Consider the following 26053-nt stretch of genomic DNA (forward strand, 5'->3'; position numbering starts at 1 on the left):
ATAGCACAGAAGAGCCAGTGGATGTTACAGGAGGTCCAGTATTGTCAGTTGAACATTATCTGTGGACGAGACCATATGGAGGATGACCAATTCGGCGAGTGAATGGTAATGTCTACGGAGGTCTTACGCAGTGGCTCGTATGACTAGCAGCGAGCAATAAGAGAAGTTTCTGCCGAAGGTCATCTTGAGCTTTTTGTCCTGTGGGTAGACAATTTAGTGACCAACTCCGAAATGGAAGTCCATGTGAGATTTTGAGGACAAGAATAATGCCTCCAGTGTCATGTTGTTGTCTTTTCTCCTGGACAAACTGAAGACTGCGCAGGGTTATTACTGAACTTTTTTTGTTTTAGTTAGTTGAAGTAGACGAATAAAAATGGATTAAAATTGTCATTCAGGTCGTCAGGAGCCTCTCTTATTTCCTTAGCGTTCACCCACTTTCATATCTCAATTAACGAATCACTGGTTTTGAGAATGATTTTCCAGGAAACTGTTCATCAGTCGCGAGTTGACTGGTACTTTCATTTCCTAACGCTGTGTTTTACGATTTATAGACTGCGAAATAGAGTAAAATAAAACATTGAGTGTGTGATGAACTGAGACTGGAGTCGTCTATACACTGTCAGAGACCAACATCATTTTCGTCACAGGATCTCTTACACACACAGGTGCTTAAAGCATTAAGATCAAACTTAGAAACCGTAAGAGAATGTCATCATTTAATACCACACGCATATCATATGCCAATACGAAAGTGTAGCAGAAAGCCGGTAAGAACTGAATGACTCGGCACGTTGTGCTAAGATCTCGGAGCTGTGTATTCGCGACACAAGGAAATACAACAAGTTCACTACATTGCAGGAAGGTCCGAATATAGCGCAATCGTGTTTTACGCTGCACGGCGCGATGTAAAGTGGCGTCATTCTCAATCCAACTATATACTACGCGAGCCACTTGCATCAGCTGAATGTCTGGTTTTATAATGCGCGGAAGCTAAGCGATACTCGCTGACAAATGTTTATTGTGCCCTGGACAAACGATATATGTTGTTGAATAATGATGCGTGCTCCTCAGTGTTCATAAACGATTTCCCTAATATCCAGTGAAAAATCAGCATGTGGGCTGAACCTGAATTGCGTTCTTTTCTTGCGTATTTCACATCACACACGCCGTTGCACTATAGGATCGTGGTGGCCCGTGTAAATAGACGTGATGTGCTCTTCCTTGTCTATCTCTTCGCGAGTCCATTGCGTCGCTATACACGGACAGAAACAGAATCCCCTGTCTTTGCCTAAGTTCTCCCCATCGCTGATGGTCTGCGGCAAAGGTAATCCGACACTCTCGGGAAGGAACAGGATCATAATAGCCGCAATGAGAGCTGTGATGCCACACACGAGCACAGGGAAATATTGGTTCCATTCAATCTGCAACAAAAGAAAAAGAAAGAAAGAAAGAAAAAACCGTTAGTCACTGCTCTTGGCGTGCATCTATGGTACATAGCCAACACTAATCTAGCCTATAGTTTCATGTTCCGTATGCGAGGACATCGTAAAGAAGATCTTCAAAGTTCTCGTTTGTATTTCGTTCTGTGGTGTACGCTACCGTCGTAAATAGATGTGATCACGTGACTTCAAACAATCTTGACAACGGTAGCATCTTATGGAGTTTAAATATTGGAATTTGGAACATTTGCCCGGAGTGTGTTTGTTCTGAACTCCTCAAATTTAACGGGTTGCGACAGGTTAGCTCAGGTTATCCCGGACAAACGTAAAAAGACGGTGCTTTGAATCCATGTGAACCTGAATGGAAAGCTTCACAGCGAAGAGGGTATTAGAAACGGAGAAAATGGAGCACCGCGTATACTGAAACTCATCTGCGGCTATGACATCACAGGCCTCACCGCCGCCAGTGAGCAGCGCATGAGAAGTCACGTGCTTACGGCTGCCAATGGAATGAATGCAACTGTGAGGTCTGTGACGTCTGCGCTTTGCTCGGGAGTGGGTTCAAGGTATTGTGTCTCGCTAAGTACGGCGCGTAAAAATTGAATCAGTTTTCCGTTTGCATTTTTGTATTCTGTCGTGCAATACAATGCGTCCTTGATGAAATGAACAACAGCAATGAATGCGTCTCGGCCCCTTTAACGAATTGCTACCCTTGTCACAGTTACACGGCTAGCCTGCATACTGTGTCTTACAGAGATCTTAATTGGTGTTCCTATCGCGCTGGAGGATGTCCACGTAAATTAATTGCTGTTGAATCTAACACAAATGTCAGCACGGACCCAATTATTCAAGACATCGCTAAGCGGTAGAGGCCCAATGTACACGACTACAACCTTGTCAGACGTGGCCCGTGGATTCCTTGGGATGTGTACATGAATAAATGCAGATAGCCGGAAAGCGAATAAATTGACTCGAGTTACTTCACCGTTGCGCTTCGTGGCAATGGTCATATAACAGGTGGTATCACGCGAGTTTCTGTATATATATATATACATATATAAATATATTTATATTAATATGTATTATATATAATATATATATATAGGTGAAGAAAAATAGCATAGGCTCTTTGGCTGCACGTTGAACATATGTTTATAAGTCCCAAACGTCGCCACACCAGCATCACGAGGACATCACGTTCCACGTGACCTTCCGACGCCACTCGCTCAAACGTCGCCCACCTACGCATTGCTGATGAAGACCAAATAAGGCCGAAACAGCTGTCCAATGCTGGTGTGGCGACGTTTGGGACTTATAAACATATGTTCAACGTGCAGCCAAAGAGCATATGCCATTTTTCTTCACTTAATATATATATATATATAGGACAAATAGGTTAATATATCAGACGGCTACGAAGTTGAATAAAAGTGAAATAATAAGACTTGGACTACAAATTACAGGAACGTAACAAAAACTAATTTATTTAATGGGCAATTTAACATATAGATTAAAAAAAGAGTGGTCGGCGTTTCGACAGTGGCACTGTCTTCGTCAGGAGAAAGAGTCCTGACGAAGTCCTGACTCTTGAAGAGTCCTGACTTTTTGTCCTGACGAAGACAGTGCCACTGTCGAAACGTCGACCATTCTTTTTTTAATCTGTGTTAAATTGTCCATTAAATAAATTAGTTTTTGTTAAAGTTCCTGTAATCTGTAGTCCAAGTCTTATTATTTCACTTTTATATAGCATATATATATATATATATATATAAAATGAAGAAAATAGCCGGAGCTCTTTGGCTGCACGTATAGCATATGTTTGTAACTCAAACGTCGCCATGCCAGTACTGGACAGCTGTTTCGGCCTTGTTGGGCCTCATCAACAGTACGCAGGCAGGCAACGTTTGAGTGGATGGCGTCAGAAGGTCACGTAACACGTGATTCCTCCCGTCAGGGTGAGATAACTCACTCACTGAAAGCCCAGTGCAAAGCCAGTGAAGTATATATATATATATATAATAATAACTAATAACTAATTTAAGTTTGAATTTCAAACACGTCTAGTATCATTTATTTGTTTCTTTAATGGCTTTTTTTTCTGCATATATATATAATATATATAATGTATGTAATGTATGTATATATATGTGTATATATATGTATATAATATATATATATATATATATATATATATATATCAGGAAAAAGGTGTTTCGCCGGCGAAACACGTGTCCTGTGGCACTGTCGCATCGTTCCATGAGTATCTATCTATCTATCTATCTATATATATATATATTTATACACAAGGGGGAAAAAATAGCAGGAGCTCTTTGGCTGCACGTATAGCATATGTTTGTAAGTCAAGCGTCGCCATGCCAGTACTGGACAGCTGTTTCGGCCTTCTTGGGCCTCATCAGCAGTACGCAGGCATGAAACGTTTGAGTGGATGGCGTGCAGCCAAAGAGCTCCTGCTAATTTTTTTCCCTTTAAATATATATATGGTATTATATATTGTATTGTCATATATTGTATTATATATATATATATATATATATATATATATATATAAAGAGGGGAAAGCCATTAAAAAATAAGTAAATGATGCTAGACGTGTTTGAAATTCAAACTTACAGATTAAAATGGCTTCTATGGCTGCACGTAGAGAAACAGATACTCATTGAACGATGCGACAGCACCAGAGGACACGTGTTTCGCCGTGTTTGCGGCTCGTCGGCCCTGGGTAGCTGCGCATCGTTCCGGATTGGCAAGCCAGGGGTCACGCAACGAGCGATATACACCTGGGAGGGTGACTGAGCACTCCTCAATGCCACAGTGCAAGCCAGTGCATTATAAAGAGGGGGGGAAAGCCATTAAAAAATAAGTAAATGATGCTAGACGTGTTTGAAATTCAAACTTACAGATTAAAATGGCTTCTATGGCTGCACGTAGAGAAACAGATACTCATTGAACGATGCGACAGCACCAGAGGACACGTGTTTCGCCGTGTTTGCGGCTCGTCGGCCCTGGGTATATCGCTCGCTGAGTGACCCCTGGCTTGCCAATCCCGAACGATGCGCAGCTACCCAGGGCCGACGAGCCGCAAACACAGCGAAACACGTGTCCTCTGGTGCTGTCGAATCGTTCAATGAGTATCTGTTTCTCTACGTGCAGCCATAGAAGCCATTTTAATCTGTAAGTTTGAATTTCAAACACGTCTAGCATCATTTACTTATTTTTTAATGGCTTTTCCCCCCTCTTTATAATGCACTGGCTTGCACTGTGGCATTGAGGAGTGCTCAGTCACCCTCCCAGGTGTATATCGCTCGCTGAGTGACCCCTGGCTTGCCAATCCCGAACGATGCGCAGCTACCCAGGGCCGACGAGCCGCAAACACGGCGAAACACGTGTCCTCTGGTGCTGTCGCATCGTTCAATGAGTATCTGTTTCTCTACGTGCAGCCATAGAAGCCATTTTAATCTGTAAGTTTGAATTTCAAACACGTCTAGCATCATTTACTTATTTTTTTAATGGCTTTTCCCCCCTCTTTATAATGCACTGGATTGCACTGTGGCATTGAGGAGTGCTCAGTCACCCTCCCAGGTGTATATCGCTCGCTGAGTGACCCCTGGCTTGCCAATTCCGAACGATGCGGAGCTACCCAGGGCCGACGAGGCGCAAACACGGCGAAACACGTGTCCTCTGGTGCTGTCGCATCGTTCAATGAGTATCTATATATATATGTATATATAATACAACGGGCTAAGGTGAAGTAAACATTACGGATTCAGGGGCGAAAAATATATTCGTACAAAAAATAATAACTAATCTCATTGTTGAGACATACCGTAGCAGCGACGGGTGTCCCCAGGACGTTCCCGATGACGGCCATGACATGTTGTAAAAGGAAGGCTCTGGCACGAATAACCGTCGGGAATATCTCTGCTCCGGTCTGGCAGGTGATGTTAAAGCCCCCGCTGAAGCAAGTCATGAACGTCACAGCCATCGCCAGGGTCCAAGCATGAGAGTCTGCAAATCAGAAAACGCCTATATTGGGACTGTTATTCTTCTTACCAGAACGGAACGAAGAGATCAGGTTTCCTCTCAATTCCTTCGAGCCAATTTTTATGCTCTGGTAGACCCTGGACTTTTTTTTTTACTCTGGGCCGCTGACATTCTCCCTTCAGCCATACTGAACAGAGTTGATGCAGCCCTGGCTTTCCGCATGTCTCAACATACCTCTCGTCGAGACGCCGCATTAGTTAATGGAATGCGCCTCGACGTGTCTTTGATAGCGCAGTGGCATTACAGCTTGGGTCAAGTTAACTCTCACCAACGCAGTCGCTGCGGTGGTGTCTGCGAAGATCTACAGCACATTCCTCTCCCTTGCCCACACTACCAACCTTCCCGAACCGTACTCCCCGGATACCTTAACGAGTGGACTCTCGCCCCCCTCTTTCACATAACTGCTTGGTCCTTGGCCACATCCAGTCCACCAACGCTCTGCCCTCAAAGCTCTCGTCACCTTTCTGGATACCATAGGACCTCGATCCTTGTTATGAAGGGGCTCATTATTTGATTCTCCGCATCACCACCAGCAATGGAGCAGCAGAGCAGACATTTTAATGACACGCACGAAGTAACGAACTCTTGGAAATGACAAAACGAATAAAAACAGTACGCTGGCTGTGCTCTCGCGGACAATGGACTGGTTTGTTTTATTCTAGAGCCAGCAGAATGTATTCAGAAAGGAGTGTGTGAGGTGAGCCCATGGCGTGTAGAGGGACCTCAACGCACACTGCTCTGTTGGGTACTGATGCTTGCAGGCAATGATGTTGGAATGATTATTTTATTTTATTCTATTTTATTTTAGTCATTAGCGACTCACCTATTTAGTGATGGGTCGTATGCTTATGAACATTAGTAAACTGGTTTGGTTTAAAAACGATTTGAGGTACACAGCGTAGCCACTGATGTTCTCATTTATGCGTTGCACTCAATAGTATTCTTGCAAAAATATATGGTTGCAAACGAATAAAAGTAAAAAGAAACGAATCCCCTTCTGTAGTGTTATTTCTGTGCAAAAGCACGACACTTTTTTCTTTGATGTATAGCCAACATGCATACCTGAGTCGCTGCCTTTCTTTTTGGTTCGCGACGGTCGACTGGCGATATGGCATTACATCCGGAGCGAAGCTCTATTGTTTCATCAGCGCACACGTCTGTAGTACGTGTTGGCCGTGTTTTCACGCGTGGACAATTATTGACTTAGAGAAGTTATATGGATTTCTGCGATCGTGATGATACTCTTCGGCTTTCGCTCGTGGTGTGTGCATGTGAAAAATGCCAGTGTGTAATGTGTTTGTGAAGCTGGGGTCACACTTGACAAGTAATTTCTTTGTGTTTGCTTTTCGTCTGAGACGAATGATCAATTTATATACGATTGCGTAAAATATTAGTTTAAAAAAATAAGGGTTATCGCGTTTGTATTGCAATTTGTAGGATGGGACGAGCGTTTTTTAATTGAATTGCCTCGCGAACCAAGTGAAGTCCTTGTTTTGGGAAGGCTATTTTATGAGTGGTCGACGCGAGTCCTGTTGCGCTGGAATTGACATGCTTTCCTCAAGCGGTATGCTTTGTTGTTATCGAGTGGTTCACGCATTTAGCTCCAATATTCTATCAGTAGAAGTGAATAGGAGTGTTGATTGGTTTGTTAGTATGTGTCTGTTATGCTCGTAGCGGTTTTCAAGGGTAGCCTTATTCGTGAAAATTCAGAGTTTATCGTACTATGCTGCCCGAGTAAAAGTGATTTTCGCTGCTCGCATAAGAAAATTCGTGTGCCCGTGTTCTGTGCTTTCCTTATGCAGGCACAATGCGACTGTGTATGCAGCATTATGCAATATTGATCTGATTACCTCTATTATTTCGCTGTCTCGTATGTGTCCAGGGCTTGTTGCTTTTTTGATAGAAATTCAGAGTGCGGTTCGAGTAGAAGTTATTTTTTCTGTTCACTTAAAGTTTCTGCTTCGTTTTCCAAGCAGGAAACAGCGACCCGCGTTTACTTGACGCGAAATCGAAAATACACTTGTGCATGCTCAATGATTTTCTGTCGCAGGCTTAAGCCTTTTCTCCGATGAGCAGTGTTTTCCATGCTACGTCGCATGTCTGGACTTGTTTAGCAGTGCCTTTCTTATTGTAATTTTTAGCCGTAAAAATTCAGCGTATACCGTATTATGCTGTCAGAATAGAAGTGATTTTCCCTGATCGCTTAAGAGAATTCGTGCACCCTTGTTCTGTGCTTTCTTTACGCCGGGACAATGCGATTGTGTATGTAGCATTCTGCAATAATTTTCGTATGACAAACGTGTGTCTTTTTCTCAGTTTATTAGCGTACGCTTCGGTTTTGAAGTCATAGCTATTCCAGCAAAAGTGCGTGCGATTTTTCGCTGCTCTTTACTTCTTTCATGCTTTTATGCAGAAGAAACCCGCTTGGTACAGCTCAATCGTGTTCTATCAGGAGAAGTGAGTTTGGGTGTTTGATAGATGCCGTTGCTCGTGTACTCACTTTGCTCCATGTGTTTATGATTAAGCTGTTTGCAGGTATGGGTATTTCAGCAGAAATGCTGGTATCCGATCACAAGGTAGAAATTCCTAGCACGCCACCCTCAGTGTAAGTTAATTATCTTGAATGTGAGTCTGCTTCACTGCAAGACAGGACGCTGTAGCCTGAAATGGGAAGTGAGAAGAACTTGGAACGCTTGATTGGTAGTAGTCTAAGTAATAGCGCAGTTATACAACAGTTTCCATAATGAGTAGAATTTTAAGCCTCCTAAGATTATAGTTGAGCTTATTAAGAGTAGTATGGGCTTTATGTAATAGTTTTTCTGAACTGTAACGCAAGAGTGAAAATCATTAATATAGTAGGAACGCAATCACATCATGTACAGGGTGTCTTTTTTTAGGCGATAGATATTTTTCATTAAAAAAAACGATAAGGGCTATAGGCATGTTGTTTTCGCTTCTATCTCTGGGCCGGCGTACGTTCTTTGCCATATGTTGCTTGACCGTGAAATATTAAAGTTAATTAACGATTTTTAGGTAATTAATAATATGAGCAACATATGGCCAAAAACGCCCGCCGGCCCAGAGATGATAGAAGTGAAAACAGCATGTCTATAGCCCTTATAGTTTCTTATGAAACACCTGTATCGCCTAAAAAGGACACTCCGTATACTCGTATGTTCCCGTAAGAAAAAACGACGGGAACGAAGCAGCAATGACGATAACCATTGTCAAGTGGAGGGGCCCTTAGGCTTTTTGGGAGCCTTTTGAAAGGAGCGATCTAACCTTTCACGGACCTCCCGCCGTAATCTGAACGGGAGGTCCAACGTCAGTGTGACACTTCCCTCAGGTTAACAGGTTCCCGTCAGCCCTGCCAAACGACAACGGGAAGCGAGCCTTTCCTCTGGTGATCCCGACAATCCACAGGCCGGGAATGTTCGCGATAACACCATGGACACTTCGGTACCGGCAGCCCCTCAGGAGACACATTAGATGAACGATGGCAACCTTGCCACTTCTCTTCATGACCCGTTCACTACTGTCACCTACAGGAAGAACCGAGCCGGCGGTATTCCCATACTGTTTCGACCAGCAACTAGTGACTACTCCTTCTGGAAGCTGAACCCTGATGCGGTCGCTAGTGAGATACAACCCAACAACAAAGTGAGATACCCAACAACAGGTTATGCATCACCGTTTCCACCGAGATGGTTCTCTCTTTGTCTCCGTACGGTCCGAAGCAGCTGCCCGCAACCTTTTGTCAGCTAAGTGTTTAGCTGGGATTACGGTGATACCATCAATACCCCAATCCTATGCCAGAAATAAGGGCAAGATATATGATGTTCCTAGAGATATTCGAACGACGACCTCGTGCTCCACCTCAAAGTGCGCAGGGGTTTTATCTGCACGGCGACAGGTTCGGCATTCCATGGCAGAAGATGGCAGTGATGTGTTCACCCCGTTACGGAGCGTTATCCTGACTTTTGAACCTACAATCCGTCTTCCCCACCGAACTGCCCGCGGATTTCAGATCTTCACTGTCCAAGAGTACATAGAAGGTCCCATGCAGTGTTATAACTGCGAACGATTTGGCCATATTGCACGAAATTGCCGAGGTTCAAAACGGTGTGGCATATGCGCCGGGCCTCACCAGAGATCAGACTGCAACAATAAAAGAGAGCCAAAGTGCGCTAACTGCAAATCCAGCCATCCCGCATCATTTTCTCTATGTCCTGTGAAGACCGCCGCCACCAAAAGACACCAAGACCGGACACTACGATTTCCGTCTGACGCTCCTAGGGGTGGTAGTGCCACACTCCCGTCTGGTACAAATGCACAAGAATTTCCTGCACTACCCCCTCGATCTGCACCAGGTGAACGAGGGTCGCTGAACAAAATCGCGGCTAAGCCCATCACAAGCAGCCACTCACCGTCTCCTCGTCCTTCAAGGCTGATTACACACACTTACGCTAGTGAGACGGAACCAGCAGGCACGAGGAGACAGTTACCCTCATCAGTCCCTGAAGATGTGTCTTCTCTGGGACTCTTCTCGGCGGTACTCACTGCACTTAAGGCGATTGTCTCTGCTTTTCCTGGTGCGTCGCAACTGCCCGAGGCCCAAGCGCTTCTGGCACTGGAGGCATTATCTTTGCAACAGTATCACGGCATTGTATAGAAACGTCATGGTGATGCAGTGGAATCCTCGAAGCCTGCGTAAGAAGCTCCATGATTTTAAATTACATCTACAACAGTACAAGTTCCCTTTCATAGCTGCATGCGAACACGGCATGGATTCTACACATCGTGTTAATGGATACACAATCTATCGATCTCATCAATCCTGTGAGAGCAGAACAGCGCTATACCTTTGTAGTGACCTAATTGCTGCGCCCATCGGGTCAGTTTGTCATCGCTCTTATGGTTACATCACCTGCAGGATCTGCCTTGGCCCCATGCTGTTAACGTGTAACGCTCACCGGATGAATTTATTGACCTCCGGGATACATTATTATAGGATAAACGCCTGTAAACTGTTTAAAGACAGAAAAGCCGCGAACACCGTCACACACGCGTTACATGTCACGCCGCCATCTTGCACTGTCTCTCCCTCTTTCCCCAGTCGCTTTCTCAGGTCTTTCTCTCCGCCGCGTCGCTGGCGCCCCTTCGTCCTGTGCACGAAAGGCGCCTTTACAGGCGCCCTTTCTTTCGCTATATTCGCCCACCCCAAAGCGGGACACGGTTCCGAAAGCGTTCCGTGGTCCGCCAACAAATAGAACCACACACTCAAAAGTTGCACAGCAGTCACGCCTGTGCACATTTGTCAGCGGGACAATTGTGAATGACTACAAGGAATGTCCAGCTTCCTAATCAACCTCTGCCGTTCAAAGCGTGGCGCGTTTCAGCCGGCTGATATGTTGAACTGACTGCTTGCCATCACGTTCAGCCACTTCATAGAAGTTGTGTCCACGTTGTTCAACCACCTGGGCAGGTCCTCTCCACCTTGGTGCAAACTTTCCAACAATGCCTTCTCTAGCATCTCACAGAGTCATTGTCTGTATCCAGACTAAGTCCCCAGATTCATAGGCTACCTCCTGTCGTGATTTGTCATAGTTCTTCTTTTGGCGAATACTTGCTTGCCTCTGATTTTCTCTCGCCCTTTTCCAAAGAATTCGGAAGTGCTCAAGTTGTTCCTCAACAGCTGGCACATCTGAAGCATTTTCACTTTGTAACCGTGAGGCCAAACGCGTTCCGACGCGCCGTCCGTATTGAAGGTCCATGGCTGTATACCCGACTGACTCGTTCAGCGAGGTGTTGATCGCGTAAAAGAGGGCCAGCAACTTCGTGTCCCAGTCTTTGTGCTTTTTTTTCTGAGTGCGCCATCAAATACGACTTCACGTTGCGGTTTGCTCGCTCCACGGGATTACAGTGTGGGCTGTATGCAGGGGAATGCTGAAGCTCTATTCCCCATAGCTCTAGGAGCTCTCCAAATTTCTTTGTCCGAAACTGTGGGCCGTTGTCTGTGATAATGACCCTTGGCGACCCTATCTCGTAGAAAAGACAACTTAGTCGTTCTACAACCTTTTCCACGGTAGCTTCCGACAATGCGGTAGCCCACAAAAACTTCGTGAAAGTGTCCTGGATCGTAAGAATCCATCTTTTTCTTCCCACTGTCAATGGGTATGGTCCCATGAGGTCCACATTTAGTCGATTGTTCGACCCATGAGGTTATCGTGGGGAGCCGACAAAGTCACACTGTTGCGGGTCTACGACTCGGTTGTGCGATCAGTAATTGAGTACGGGAGTGTCGTGTATGGCTCGGCGCGGCCTTCGGCATTGAAGGTGTTGGACCCCATCCACCACGAGGGCATCCGACTCGCCACCGGTGCCTTCCGGACGTCCCCTGTGAAGAGTTTGTATGTTGAGGGCAATGAATGGTCGCTCGAGAGACGGAGACAATTTGAACATGTGAAGGCTGCGCTAAAGTACAGATGCCAGGGCGATGACCCAGTTGTACACTCTAGTGTGAACCCCGCTCTGGAGCGACTCTTCCTTGCAAAGCCCTCTGTTGTACCCTCGTTCCCGCTTTGTGTGCAGGCGGCGAGTTCCCGTGTGGGATTCAGCCCCTCTGGCGTTCCCCTGCAGCAGGCAGTCCTCGATGCTGCGCCTTGGCAGAGACATCTAATACAATCCAATTTAAAAATGACACAGTTTGACAAACAATCCACTGCACACACTGTCATTCTCCAGGAATTCCTGGAGATTCACCATAACTTCGGGAACCACCATGCAATCTACACTGATGGGACTAAAGTAAGCAATGGTGTGGCGGCCGTTGCCCTTGAAGGTGATTCTATTATGACGGCACGCCTGAACACGAACGCCACAGTTTTCACCGCGATTCTCTTTGCTCTGCGGCACATTCAGCAAAACGACCTTCAAAATTCAGTAATTTATTCCGATTCGCTAAGCTCTGTGCGTGCGCTGCTTTCATGCTATGACAGCAAGAATCACCTCGTCAAGCGAGTACGAGCGCTTGCGACTCAACTTTGTTCCCGAGGCTTTTCAATCTGTCTCTGCTGGGTCCCCAGCCATACACCTCACACAGCCACACGTTTCCCCCCCCCCCCCCCCCGCATCGGACTGAACACATCAACAGATCGGCCGAAGTTCTTTACGCGAGATTGAGGATTGGACACACATGGCTCACGCATCACCACCTACTCAGAGCTCAGGATCCGCCAGCTTGTGCGCACTGTGGTGACAGCTTGACTGTCTTGCACGTACTGGCATCCTGCCCTCACTTCGAACACCAACGCCAACAGTATTTCACCGCATTCTACAGATACCATGTCCCACTCCACCCAGCCCTTCTACTGGGTGACACCCCTCTTGTGCCGTTTGATAACGTCATTAAATTTTTGACCACGTGTGGGTTTCTTAGTCAGATGTAGATGATAGGCATTGCTCCGCTTTTATCCAATATCACCGAATTCCTCATGTAAATATCTCATTGTCACACTTGTAGATAGCTTTTAACTGCCATGCTCGCTTGTTATCGTCATCCTCCTCTCTTTCTTATCCTGGTCAATCCCATCGCTCATCGCTCATACCTGTAGATAGGTTTTAACTACCACACACTCTCTCTCACATCATCTTTCCCATAATCATCTCCGACACACTCACCATAGTTTTGGCGCTCTATGGCCTTTGTTGCCTTTGTGCCATTAAACACATAATCAATCAATCAATCAATCAATCAATCATGAGGTTCTCGGATAGCCATTACGCCAGCAAGCTTGGTGTTTGTTGCTTTTGTTGTCTGACATATTACACAGGATGTTACATAATCTCTCACCATGCCTCGTAATCCAGGCCAGGTGAATTCTTCGGATACCCGGTGGAACGTGCGTTTGATACCGCCGTGTACCGCGGTTTCAGCATCATGCCATTCGCTTAGGACTTCGCGTATTCGTACTTCTGGGACCATCAGGCGCATATGACTACCACCATCATTTTCTGTCGACTGATATCAGAGGGTCCCGAGCTTCTGACATTGTTCAGGATGTTGTTGTCGATATTCCGCGATCCAAGGGCTATTTTCCGGGTCCAGAGCCCATTCGGCACTGACATCAAGGGAGCTCAATCTTAGGATGGCTTCGTTGGAGCTTTCCATTTCCGAGTCCCACTCACTACGGTTCTCTTCGCTGTTCTCAACCAAAGGTGAGACTAGGTCACCTGGAGGGTGGCGTGACAAAGCGTCCGCACAGCAGTTGTCACTTCCCCTGATCTTCTCCATAGTGTAGTCGTACTCCTGTAAGGTGAGTGCCCACCGGGTCAGGCGTGCCGATTTGCATTTGTTGTTCTGCAGCCAAACTAATGCACTACAGTCTGTACGGATGGTAAACTGTCGTCCAAGCAGATATTGCCGGAACTTGTCCACGGCACTCACAACCGCAAGGTACTCTCTTTCCATGACTGTGTACCTCTGTTGCGCCTCTGGCAGAGCAGCGCTCATAAACTCCAGTGGGTGTTTCAACCCAGTGTCATCGGTCTGCAATAAAACAGCCTCAACTCCTACAGCGCTTGCGTCAGTAGACAAAATGAATGGTTTGCTGAAATCGGGCAACCTTAGTGCAGGAGCACGAGCCATCTCCTCTTTCAGCTTAGTGAATGCATCCTCCACTTCTTCACTCCGTTCCCATTTTTTCGTGCGTGAAGTTGCCCTCGCAAGAGGCTCTGCTATTGACGACGCGTATTCCAGGTGTTGGCGATTCCAGTTTACCATTCCAAGGAATCTTCTCAGTTCCCTCTTGTTACGTGGCCGTGGGTATTCCTGTATAGCCACACATTTTGGCGGATCGATCTCCACATCTTTTGCTGATATGACGGGCCCTAGGAACTTCAGTTCGTCACAGAAGAACTGACACTTTTCCAGGCTGCAAGTAAGGCCACTTTGCTCCAGTCGTTCCAGCACTTCCGGTGAGCCTTTGCTCTAATTCTTCTCTTCCGCTTGCAAAGGTGATGATATCATCCAAATACACCCAGCATTTGTGCCCAACCAGTCCCGTCAGAATTCTTTCCATTATGCCCTGAAATACACCAGGAGCACACTTCAACCCAAAGGGCATCCTTGTGAATTCGTAAAGGCCGTTCGGGCCCTGGAATGCCGTGTATGGAATGCTTTCCTCGCTCTTTGGCACTTGCCAATAACCATGCCGTAGGTCCAGGGTTGTGTACACTGTGGAACCCGCAAAGCTCCTCAGTATCTCCCGCATATCATGCAACGGTGCAGCATCTCCGAGTTCTCGCTTATTTAACTCGCGATAGTCCACACAGACCCTAACGTTGACGTTAACTTTTCTGACAGGCTGCAGGGGAGAGCACCAGGTGCTTGTACTTCGCCGAATAATTCCCGCCGCCTCCATCTTCTCAACAGCTTCTTGTATCTCCTTTTGCCACGCTGCTGGGAGGTTTCTGCGGTAGATGCGCATCAGTGGGCCCTCAGACATGTGCAACTTGCACTGGTCTCTAGGATCTCCCGTCTTCCCAATCCTGTCCGAAAATACACTTGGGAACCTGTCCACCCATTTTGATGCAACGTTGTCACCAACGAGGTCGTTAACGTACATCATATCATGCGTCTGAGCAAACGACGTCACTTGATCCCGCTGGTCCGTCAGCAGACGGTGGCGTACCAAAAATGACGCTCCCAGTACAAAATCTGTGGCTTGTACCAGTACCACCTGGAACGGTATCCACTCTGTTTGATCCCTCCATGTGACCTCGATGTCTAATCCACCAATAGTAGTCAGGTTACTGTTGTCATGTTGGTACAGTTTGAGTCGTCCAATGCTGCCCCTACGAGTGTTGACCTTTCCGCTGGCATTCTGTGGCAAAAGCTGTGAGGATACGAGTTTCGCATCTGATCCACTGTCTAACAGAGCACGTGCCACATTCTCCCCAACCGTCAGTTCTGTCACTGGCCGGTGGTGTAGGTCGTTCATGGGCAACCTGTCAGGTCTTGTGTTGATGTCATAAAGTCCAGACAGTTCGTTCACAGATGTTGACACCTCACAGGTAAGGCCGCACACGTTGAGTTGGAAGCTTACTTCTTCCGGGTCCCCCACGCCCGTCCTCTGGAAAGCTTGCGTGGTGCCTTACTCTTCAGACACCAACACACACGTCACTCGCTCTTCCGGGAGAGGTTCACTGTCACGCGGGGTAGGCGGTTGTGGAGAGCGGTTTATGAGATGCCTCACCTCACCGCATCGGGAGCAACTCCGTTTCTCCTTCTAGCTTGTCGCTTGGCTTGGCTTCTGGTTTGTTGAACCCTCTTTGACAATCTCTGACCTGTTCTTATCAGATTGGTCATCAGCCTTTTCTGCCGCTGCCCTTCTTTCCCTCTTGGGTGTCTTCTCCTGTCCGGGTAGGCTACCCATTGTTTTCTGGCGATGGGTCACATCATCTCAGGCATCAAAATAACGATTCAACACATGAGTCAGCTACTCCACCGTCGTGCACTCTCGGACGTCTGTATGCCACTGCAGCTGGGCTGGCATCCCTCATAAACAGTAGTTAGGAACGACGAATCTCGAAATCCTGCTCGATGTACCAGTGCACGGACGCGGTCTACATAGTCCGCAGGGCGCTCATTCCTTGCAATTACAACGCGGGACAGAGCAAGCTGTGCTTCTCGAATTCCACGAGTAGACGTGAAGCGCTCAACTAGCTTTTGACGCCATGTCTCCAAGTCACGGAATGTTCGAGCCGCCATCTGTCCCCACTCAAGGGCATGTCCTACAAGACGCTTGCGCAGTGCTACAATTGCTGCTCTGTCGGACACGCCGTAGGTTTCTATCTGGTCTTCTACACGACGTAGGAATAACAAGGTGCCGTCGTTTTTGCCGTTGAACTTGAGACCCTCCAAGAAGTCTTGTGGCACTTCCAAATTGTCATTATCTCCCTGTCTTGAGGACTCACTTGAACGCCAAGGCTCATCGTTGCTTTCCCACCTTGTCCACGGCTGCGTCCTGCGTTCACCAGGGTTCAGATGGTATCGAGCACCAAGCAGTAATTCTCTCTCCGGAGCTCCATTCAAGCTAGATTGCCCGCCCACCTGGGCAACGAAAGGGACTCGCGTAGCAACCACTCTTGCGTGCACGTCACTCGACACGCGGGGGTATCCAACACCCCTTCTGTCGGCCTTTGCCGCCGCGCCGCCGAGATTCTCTACCTGAACCGTATCGCATTGCACAGACGCATCAACGCCCGGGGCCGACACTAGACGTAGCGATCATTTTCCTCTATATATTTCGCACGACATCGCTCAGTGCACACCGGTATGCCCCCAGAGGCTCTCTCGCAGGCATTGGCCCGCGTTATTCAGGTCGCGGTGGTCAGGTCTAAAGGGTGACAGGCCATGTCGGTCATTCCCCAGCAATTAACCACATTAGGGCATTACGTCGCCGAGCAGAAAGAAGGGCTCGTCGGACAGGGTAACTTACGGACATTGTGGAATACCGCCGGATGAAAGCTAAAGTAACACGATAACTTAAGAAAGAGGACAGGGAGCGTTGGCGTAAATTTTGTCACCCCCTTTCACCGTTTGACTCCGCCACGAAGATCCTGCGGACAATCAGATCTCTGAAGGAGGCGCCACCTCAAAAGAATCCTCTCGCGGCCTTGACTATCGTTAAGGGTGTAGACGAAAACAAGCTAGCAACGGACTTCTGTGTGGTACTAACGACACCGGCGGCTGCTTCGACGACGCCACTATACCGCAGTTTCGTCTACAGTGTGATGGCTGAACCTCACCAAGACTGGCCCCGTCCTTCGGAAATTATGGACCGCGACTTCACACTAATCGAGCTAAAAGCAGCGTTGGAGCTGGTGAACGCCGGGTCGTCCCCAGGACCCGATAAAATCGCCTATGCCACACTACGAAACCTTGATGGACGGTCACTCCAAGCTCTCCTTCATGTGTATAATACGTCTTGGCAACAAGGATCTTTACCACCTACCTGGAAGGAGGCATCTGTTGTTCCCGCCTTAAAACCAGGCAATCCCCCAAATGCCCTATCCTCCTTTCGCCCTGTGAGCCTGACAAGCTCTATGAGGAAACTGATGGAGAGAATGGTTTTGCATCGCCTCGACTGGTGGCTCGAAAAACAATGTGCCTTCTCTCGCCAAAGGGCTGGATTTCGTCGCCACCGAAGCTTCATGGATCCAGTTCTCGACCTAGTCTCTACAGTCCAACATGCTCGTGGCCATAGACGGATCTTCCTATCGGTTTTCCTCGACATCAAGCGCGCATATGATACCGTCTCGCACATTTGTGTGCTGTACGCCTTGCGCTCGTTTGGGGTATCCGGTCGGCTCTTCGTCTGGCTCCAAGGCTTCCTTACGGACCGAACTGTCGCTGTCCGTACGTCCCAAGGCTAAAGCCCTCAACATCCTGTTCCTCAAGGAGTCCCTCAAGGAAGTATTCTCAGCCCGACACTCTTTAATGTTGTGATGGCCGGCCTACAATCAGTAATTCCGCGCAAAGTGTCGTTTTCCGTGTATGCAGATGATGTCACCCTTTTGACAGTAGGAAAATCACGCCCAGCCATACAGCGCCGCCTGCAGCTTGCTTTAAATAATGTCCATATCTACCTCACGCACCTTGGGATGGACCTTTCACCCGAAAAAATGTGTCCAGCTCCCTTTCACTGGTAAAGCTATGGCCAATTTCCCTCTTTGGGTTGCTGCAAAGAAGCTTGAGCCGGTACGCTTCCACCGCTTCGTTGGCGGTATAATCGACTCGGACTTGCGCTGGGCTCGGCACATTAAACACCTTGAAACTAAAGCGCAGTGATGGCTCCCGCAATTCAACATCTTTCTAGCTGAGGATGGGGCTGTGATCAGTGTTCCCTACACGCGGCGTTGGTGAGGGCGACTGTGCTTTACAGCCTTCCTATTTTGCACAGGATATCAACAACATCATTAAATACCATTCGGTCCCTGTTTGCTCGAAGCCTTCGTCGCTACCTCGGAGTTCCAAGAATGGCTGAAACACGGCAAGTACTGGCTAAAGCTGGTGAACTCCCGATTGAGGTTCTACGTGAACGTGAAACGGCTCGGCACTTCCCACGTTTGCGTACTCATATTCCCCGTCGCCTGCTCCTCAGGAAAATTCGATACCGCCCTCAAAGCGACTTCTGTCGAGTAGCGCAGAAGACACGCAGACTCTCACTAGCTTCATAGCTAAGCACATTATAACGCCGGAAGCCCCCTGGTCTTTGCCGGTACCGCCGACATTTGTACGCATTCCAAACCTTCTGGAAAGAAGAGATCAGGTCCCCCCTCAAGTGTTCCGAGCCCATTTTCATGCTGTGGTAGACGAGAAGGTTTCTACGTTTACGGCAGCATATACCGATGGCGCATTCCGAAACAACAAGTCCGCCTCAGCATTCGTCATACCATCCGAAGGCGTAGTGCACGGAAGACGCCTTTCACATCCAACCTCCTCCACAGCTGTGGAACTCTATGCCATCCTTTTCTTTCTACAACACATCGCTGATTTTACACCGCGGGAATGGGCAGTCTTCACACACACCAAATCTGCACTTCAAGCAACTGAAAATTCCGGCATACGAGGCCTATCGGCACATCTAGTCACAGATGTGTTAATAGCTTACCACACTATCTACGCAGCAGGCCATAGGCTAGTTCTGCAGTGGGCTCCAGACCATTGCGATGTCGTGGGGAACGATCAGGCCGACAGCGCCGCAGAAGCAGCACTCTCGTATCGGAACCGGACCAGTATTGTTCTCCTGAGAGGAGACTGTCGTTCCATTCTGTGACACCTCGTGACACCCCTGGCTTCCCGCCAATGGGCAACCGACATTCTCCCCCCCCCCCCCTATGTTGAGCAGAATTGATCCAACGCTCGCTTTCCGCATGCCACGAAACACCTGTCGTCAAGATGCTGCATTAACCCACCGAATGCGCCTCGATGTGGCCTTTACAGCTCAGTGGCGTTACCGCTTGAGACAAGTTCCCTTTCCCACCTGCTGCCACTGTGGTGCTCTTGAGGATCTGGAGCACATTCTTCTTCATTGCCCCCACTACCAACCTTCCCGAACCGCACTCTCCGAGTCTCTTCGTCAGCTGGACTCTCGCGCCTTTTCCCTATCGAAATTGCTCGGTACCTGGCCCAATCCAGCCCAGCAACGATCTGCACTCAAAGCTCTTTTGACATTTCTGAACACCATCGGACTTCGATCGTTATTGTGAAGGGGCTCATTATTTTATTGCCCACATCCCCACCAGCAATGGGGTAGAGTATGCCTCTGGCGATGAACCACCCCACTCTCCAACGTCAAAATAAAGTTGTTGTTGTTGTTCACGTAACGGCGTTCTGTCTAGTCCTCCGTCGCATGCCTGAATGCTGCGCGAGCTGCTGGCCTGGATCATCACGTCATGCCGCGGCTCTACAGTTTCAGCAGTAGCATTGCATAGTAGTTGCGTTGGGCATTAGTGAAAAAAAAAACAGTATAGCCTTGAAAAATTAGGATGAAGTGACGACCAATGAGTAAGTTCCTTCAGAGGGCGGAAGGATTCACTTCTCTCTTGACTTCTGGCGGGTATGGTCGTGTTACTGGTGGATGGCGCGCATTGATTGTGCTTCTACCAGTTGCGTTGGCCATTAGGGGAAAAGTGTAGCCTCAGTGGGATCCAGCTTGCCTCTCACGGGCTACAGATATGTGGCTCGTCACTGGTGGGTGGCGTGCGGCGATTCTGGTGGATCTTTTGTCGAGCGGATTTACAATGAAGAAGTGCTGTGTATGTGGGAATACTACGATGCCGCCGAGCGTTTTTTTCACTCTGTTCAAGTGTCTCTATGTGCGTGCTTTCCTTTGTTGCACAGCAGTCATTCGTTTTTTCCGCGTGTGACAGTGCTCGTTGAGTAATATCCTGACATGCCCTAACCTGTTGTGTCTCATGACGCATGTTTTTCGTTGTTGGCGCATCTAGCTCTGTATTTTTTTAAAGGAGAAATATTCTTGTTGATCATTCTTGTCTTGATGATAAACGCTTGTACAGCCGCCACCTTGATCTGGACAGGAGTAGCTCTAGAACGTTTCTTAAAAATTGCACGATTAAATTACTTGAGAAAATAACCGTTTGGGAGACAGGTGCGTGGCTTTTGGAGGAGAAAAAGCATTAAAATTCAGTTCTCCGCCTGTCTCTCGGATGGAACGGACATAATAACTTTTGCCCGGCTTTGTTTGCTATTAGCAGTGACATGTACATGCATGTCGGCTGCTGGTTGTTTTTGTTTCTGTCTAGGCATCCCCATCATTTTCTGTCTTCCCTGAAAGCTGCCTTGGCCTCGGAACGACAGTAGTGCTGCCAAGATCCTTCATCATTATGTCATGAAATTATTTGAAAAAGTAACTGCTACAGGGTTCACACGCGTGACTTTATAGAGGAGAAAAAAGCATTATGATTCAGTTCTGTGTCTGGCTGTCGGATGGAGTGGACACATCGTTCTGCGCTGCTCGTGACTGCTGTTGCGGCGGACAGTGGGCTGATTTGTTGTGTAACTAATTCTTTTTGTTCTGAGCTGTTGATGCTGTCCCTTGTTCGCATATTTCATTGTTGCTTTCACTGCAGTTTGCATTGCCCTGTATCGGTTATGAGTGTGTTCCTTCTTTCTTGTCCAGAGCTGTCCTCACCTGCCCAGACATGCCATGATGATGCCATACCTGACGTCCCAGGATGTCCAGAACTGGTGGTCACAAGAAGGATGGTGGCGCCAGCTCGTGTGATGCTTTGCAACTAGGCAGTAACCTGCCTCTGTGCTCCATCGCCCCAGTGATAGTCAGCGTCCATTCCGGACCGCTTTCTTCAAGATGCCGTCGTTGATCTTCAACTAAACTGCTTGTCCCCACTCAATTTCTATCTACTTTTTATTTTTTATATCCACGACTTGCTTAGTCTCTTAGTCTTAGTCTCCGCTTAGTGTGATGACTCCTTGGATGATCCTATAATTACTGTGGAAGCCCTAATTAGCTCTAATTACTAATTAATGGCGTGCAGAATGATGTGTTCATTGGTGGCAAGGCGTGGCCAGTGCGTACTATTGGTAATCCGTAACATTCGCTAAACCACTCAGAATTTGTTCACGAATCCATTCACTGAGAAGGCAAAGCGGTCTACCACGAACCTTTCCTGCAGCAAGTCCCGGAACAGGAAACGGGTGTTTCTCCAATGACTTCGTACGACTAATTTCAACTTCACACTAAGAAAGGTCTCTGAGAGTCTCCAATACTTTCACTCAGTGCGGGAATGTATGACTGTTGGGAAACCTTAGGTACTGGATCTTTTCAGAGTAATTTTCCATCTTCAGCCGTTCGTCTTCCGTTCTGTTCCCCTAAGTTCCCCGTTTTGTACTGCTCTGTGTAAGTGCTGTAGGTTTCTCTGCACAATGTTTTGGTATATATATTTGTAATGCTGTAGGTAAAAGAAGCTGCATGTATGCCAGTTTTATTTTTCTCCATTCCAATGAGCTTGCTACCGTTTTAATAATTGGAACCGGGATTTTCGTCCCTCAAATTGAATTTTGGGGTGTTGTTCCCAATGCAGTCCCAATAGACGGATTATCTCTGATGAATAGAAGGATTAGCCATTGTGTAGGGTACACCATTAAAGGGCGCTACCAGCGACGCTCCACCACTACGCGCCGCTGCTGTCGCATTCTTCGGATGGCGTCATTGCTCATTCGGGGAGCATTATGAGAGATAGCGGGATGCATGGGATGGGATGCTAAATAGAGCGCTCTTGTGCAAGGCTGTGGTGACGCTGCGGGTGATGGTACAGATGCTTTCCGTGGCGCCTCTCCACGGATGATCCACGAATTCCGGGTTACGCGGCGTCGGCGGCAAAGGGAGATATTTTAAGATTTTAAGATATTACATTTTATGTTATATTATATTATATGTATGTTATATATGTTATATTATATTATATATATATATATATATATATGTTATATTACATTTTAAAGGGACCGAAAAGTGAAAAATAACCCCCACATTTTTGCCCACTGTCGTGCACAACATCGTTGTTTGATAAGACACAGAAAGCATTACTTCTCAATTTGGCATATTTTTTACGTATAAATATTTTGAAGATTGCTGGAACATGGACGGTGCTGCCAGCGAACGGCGAAAAAGAGCAACGTTTCGGGTCCAGGGCTACCAGGGAATGGTCAACCCCATGGAGTTAGGAAACACAGGAGCGGCCGTTTCGAGCAGATTTCCGTGGGACCCCTCTGGCGGTCACTCCTGTCAAAACCGCCATTACTTCCTGTCCACCACGTGATCCTCTCTAAAGTTTCGGTTTGGAAACGCTTTGTTGCTAGCGCTGCTTTTCGTGCTTTTATGTTTTTCCAAAGTCACTTACTCTTAAAATGTGAGCACCACTGCGGAAACAACGTTTTGTTAACGTGTTCTTACCGCGGTTGCGGCTGTCGTTCAACAGAAAGCAGCTCTGTCACGGGAATAACGTTTCCTTCGTAAGCACGTACTTGACCGGTTGTTTCGTACCCCTGTCCGTGAGAGAGTCATCTTGAATCGTTCCTTTCCAAGCTGGCGCTGTGATACAGCTGCAGAGTCAATTGATTTCCTCCACCGTTGTACAAATTTGATTACTGGCATGCTTCACTTTGTGGCACTTCAGCAATAAACACACAAAACGCGGCCACGTCGTCACACAAACATCGCTGCCGCGAATGATGTTTCTAGTCCTGCGTGGTTGTCCTGCAGACCCTGACCGGTCTTGTAGTAGAAGGGTAAACCGAGAGTAAACCTCCGAACACACACAAATAAAGCTGGACGCGCGGCGTTCATCACAATGCAGATACCTCAACTGCAAGGCAATCACGACTCCTGTCGTCTGCTTTGGCAGCTGGCCTGCGCATGCTCTTGGGGTCACGTGAGCGGTCACATGGTAGACAGGAGCATCCCAGAATGCAGTGCGAAGCTGGCACGCCGGGCACGCCCGTCCCAATGGCAAAAAGTTCGAAGGGCCGCTCCTGTGTTTCCTTCCTCCATGGTCAACCCTTACCACGTGAGAGTTAATTTTGTAGAGAACAAAGTTGACGCACATTATCTTACAGCTAAACGCCATTTTAAAAATGACGCTCACTTCCATAGCTTTTACGTTAATAAAGCATTCAGCTACTTCGCCGCTACGAGCTACGATCCGCCGCGCCATCTGCAAGGCCATCTGTGTTATCGCGTTTATTGTTTACGTCGTGGGTGGTCATGTTGGTTGCGCGGAGCAGAAACCAGAAAGTATAAGTGAATGACATGTTCGTGGCTGTTGTGTCGATTATTCGAGAGACCTACATATGCCCGGTGTAGTTCTGGTGTTCGGGGATGCAAAAATCATGTTCGTTCACCATCGGCGGCGGGCGTTTTCTACCACAAGGTTCTACAGGAGAGTGCGCGAAAACGAATGTGGTTCGAAACACTCGGCTATTAGATGTAGCAGTCGTGTCGTGTGTGCTGAGCTCATATTGCTGCCGATGACTACGAAGATGCCGTAGAAGGCGAATTGCGAAGACGTCCGAAGCACACTGATGTTCAGTAACTAGTGATTTTGCTTCACCGAGGTGACGAGTTCAACACGTCTTAGGTATGTACAGGCGCCACACATGTATAAATTATAATATAGCGATGACGTATTCCATTTAACTTATGTTATCCTACTTGTCCCGTACTCAACATTGTCAACATCAACAAATTTAATTTTAGGGGCCTTCCAGTGCTGAAATGGCGCAAGACTGCTTCGTGTGTGTGTGATCCAGGCACTCAAGTTGGCATGACAGAAATAGCTGAAAGCAGGTATGCAAAGTCTACAGATGGAAGCACTAGATTTGTTACGTGTTGCAGACTTTGTGACATTTTTTGGAGTCTTTGGACAGGTGCAGAACATTAGTATGACGTCAACAATAAGAGAAGAAACCGATGAGAGCTACTAGCTTGTTTGAAGGGTACAAGAATACTTCCTGTTGAGGTGTAGTTATGACTAAGGAACGCTAATTAATTTTCTAGCGATGCATCCTCTACACTTGAATGCCCAATGAAACAGCAAAAGTTCATTGTCTTTGAAGCCCCACTACTGGAATTGTTCAATGTGTGTCAGAGCTGCAGTGAGCCATGCAAGGTTACCACGTCATATCGGTCCTAAATTTGCAGAGTTCCCCTATCTCGGACGCAACTGTCATTTCTCTTTATTGCTCTTCCGATCCCACCTTCTCAGAGGTTAATGTGGTTCACCATACACTGCATGGGCACTGCCTTTTTTTACTCATGCTTTGGGTTTCTTGTTCTGTTGAATAAATCTTCACTTGAGTTTGCAGCCATCACGCTGGCTACTGTGCTTGCCCCTCATCTATACTGATGTGCTATAACGGTATAGCACATCAACATGCCAACAACCTACCAACAACAACCAACCAACCTTGCCTAGTCCTACTTTTGGATGGAAACTACACGATGTGGTGACATCCACATATATAAAGTTTTAGTCGACGGAGATTTGATGTGAAGGATAGATGCTGTTTTTGAACAACCTTCGTTGTACATTTCTTTTGTCTCACTTAGCATGCCTGAAGAAATGTTCTCATCTTCATCAAGATGACAGGTCATTGTTTGATCTGCAGCATTATTGTTCCTGTAATCTTTTCACCAAGAGAGAATACAACAGTGAACAAATGGTAAAATATAACTAGCTTGTTAAATTCAAAAGCGAAAGAAGAAACTGTTTATACTTCTCTTGTTTATTTTGTTGCAGGTTTTACAGCTGTATCAAGTACGTCGAAACATTAGAGGGCAGGAAGCCCTACTCTGTTTCCTAAATATCTGGACAATAAAAAAGAAAGATATAGTTTGAGTTGTGACAAAATGTTGCTTCTGCTCTTATATTATATTTCAATTAAATGTTACGATGCATTTGTCATGCACACTGAAGCCAGTTGCAGTTTACGGGGCTGTTAAAAGTACTTTGCAAAAGTACATCTCAATTACAGTAACAGAGAACTTATGCAATAAATTATTTAGCCATTTTGGAGTATTATGAACACCAATGGTGCATGGTTAACTTTGAACCCAGATCAAGGGTTAATAATACCTGAAGTCAGCCCTCAAGACCTCCTTTACAAATGTTAGTTGGCGACGAGATAATGAATCAGTTACAAGTACAGTCAAACTCCTTTACAACGAAACTCAGGGGACAGCAAAAAAAATTCGCAGTGAAGGTATTTTCGTTAAAAAGGATGTCTATTATTGGACCTATAGGCTCCAGCGGGACCGCAAAAAAAATTTGCTGTAGTGGTATTTTCGTTAAAAAGGTGTTCGCTATAAAGGAGTTTGACTGTACTCCGTTTAGCGAAACAGAGTTAATTAAGTGTAAATCCCAATCTTGGTTCAAATATTAATTGACATTTGGAAACGTGGTCACTAAGAAGTATTCTAAAAGGTTCTGAACACAGTTCAGCTGAA

General features: G+C 46.9%; 1 protein-coding gene and 1 long non-coding RNA gene across 2 annotated transcripts in view; one reads left to right on the forward strand and one right to left on the reverse strand.

The window, feature by feature from the left end:
- Window positions 1–699: 699 nt before the first annotated feature.
- LOC135367013 (solute carrier family 22 member 1-like) overlaps window positions 700–26053 on the reverse strand; it is a 119633-nt gene continuing 94279 nt past the window's right edge. Inside the window, exons 8-9 of the mRNA XM_064600065.1 lie at window positions 5284–5465; window positions 700–1421 (exon numbers count right to left, since the gene is read on the reverse strand). Coding sequence (XP_064456135.1) covers window positions 1158–1421; window positions 5284–5465 — 446 coding nt within the window. The 3' untranslated portion in view covers window positions 700–1157. The remainder of the gene's footprint in view (window positions 1422–5283; window positions 5466–26053) is intronic.
- LOC135378500 (uncharacterized) lies at window positions 23530–26040 on the forward strand. The gene is made up of 3 exons (XR_010418422.1): window positions 23530–24185; window positions 24305–25269; window positions 25347–26040. It is a non-coding gene; the product is annotated as an uncharacterized LOC135378500 (long non-coding RNA).

Source organism: Ornithodoros turicata, chromosome 1 (assembly GCF_037126465.1).
Source record: "Ornithodoros turicata isolate Travis chromosome 1, ASM3712646v1, whole genome shotgun sequence".
In the NCBI taxonomy this organism is placed as follows: domain Eukaryota; kingdom Metazoa; phylum Arthropoda; class Arachnida; order Ixodida; family Argasidae; genus Ornithodoros; species Ornithodoros turicata.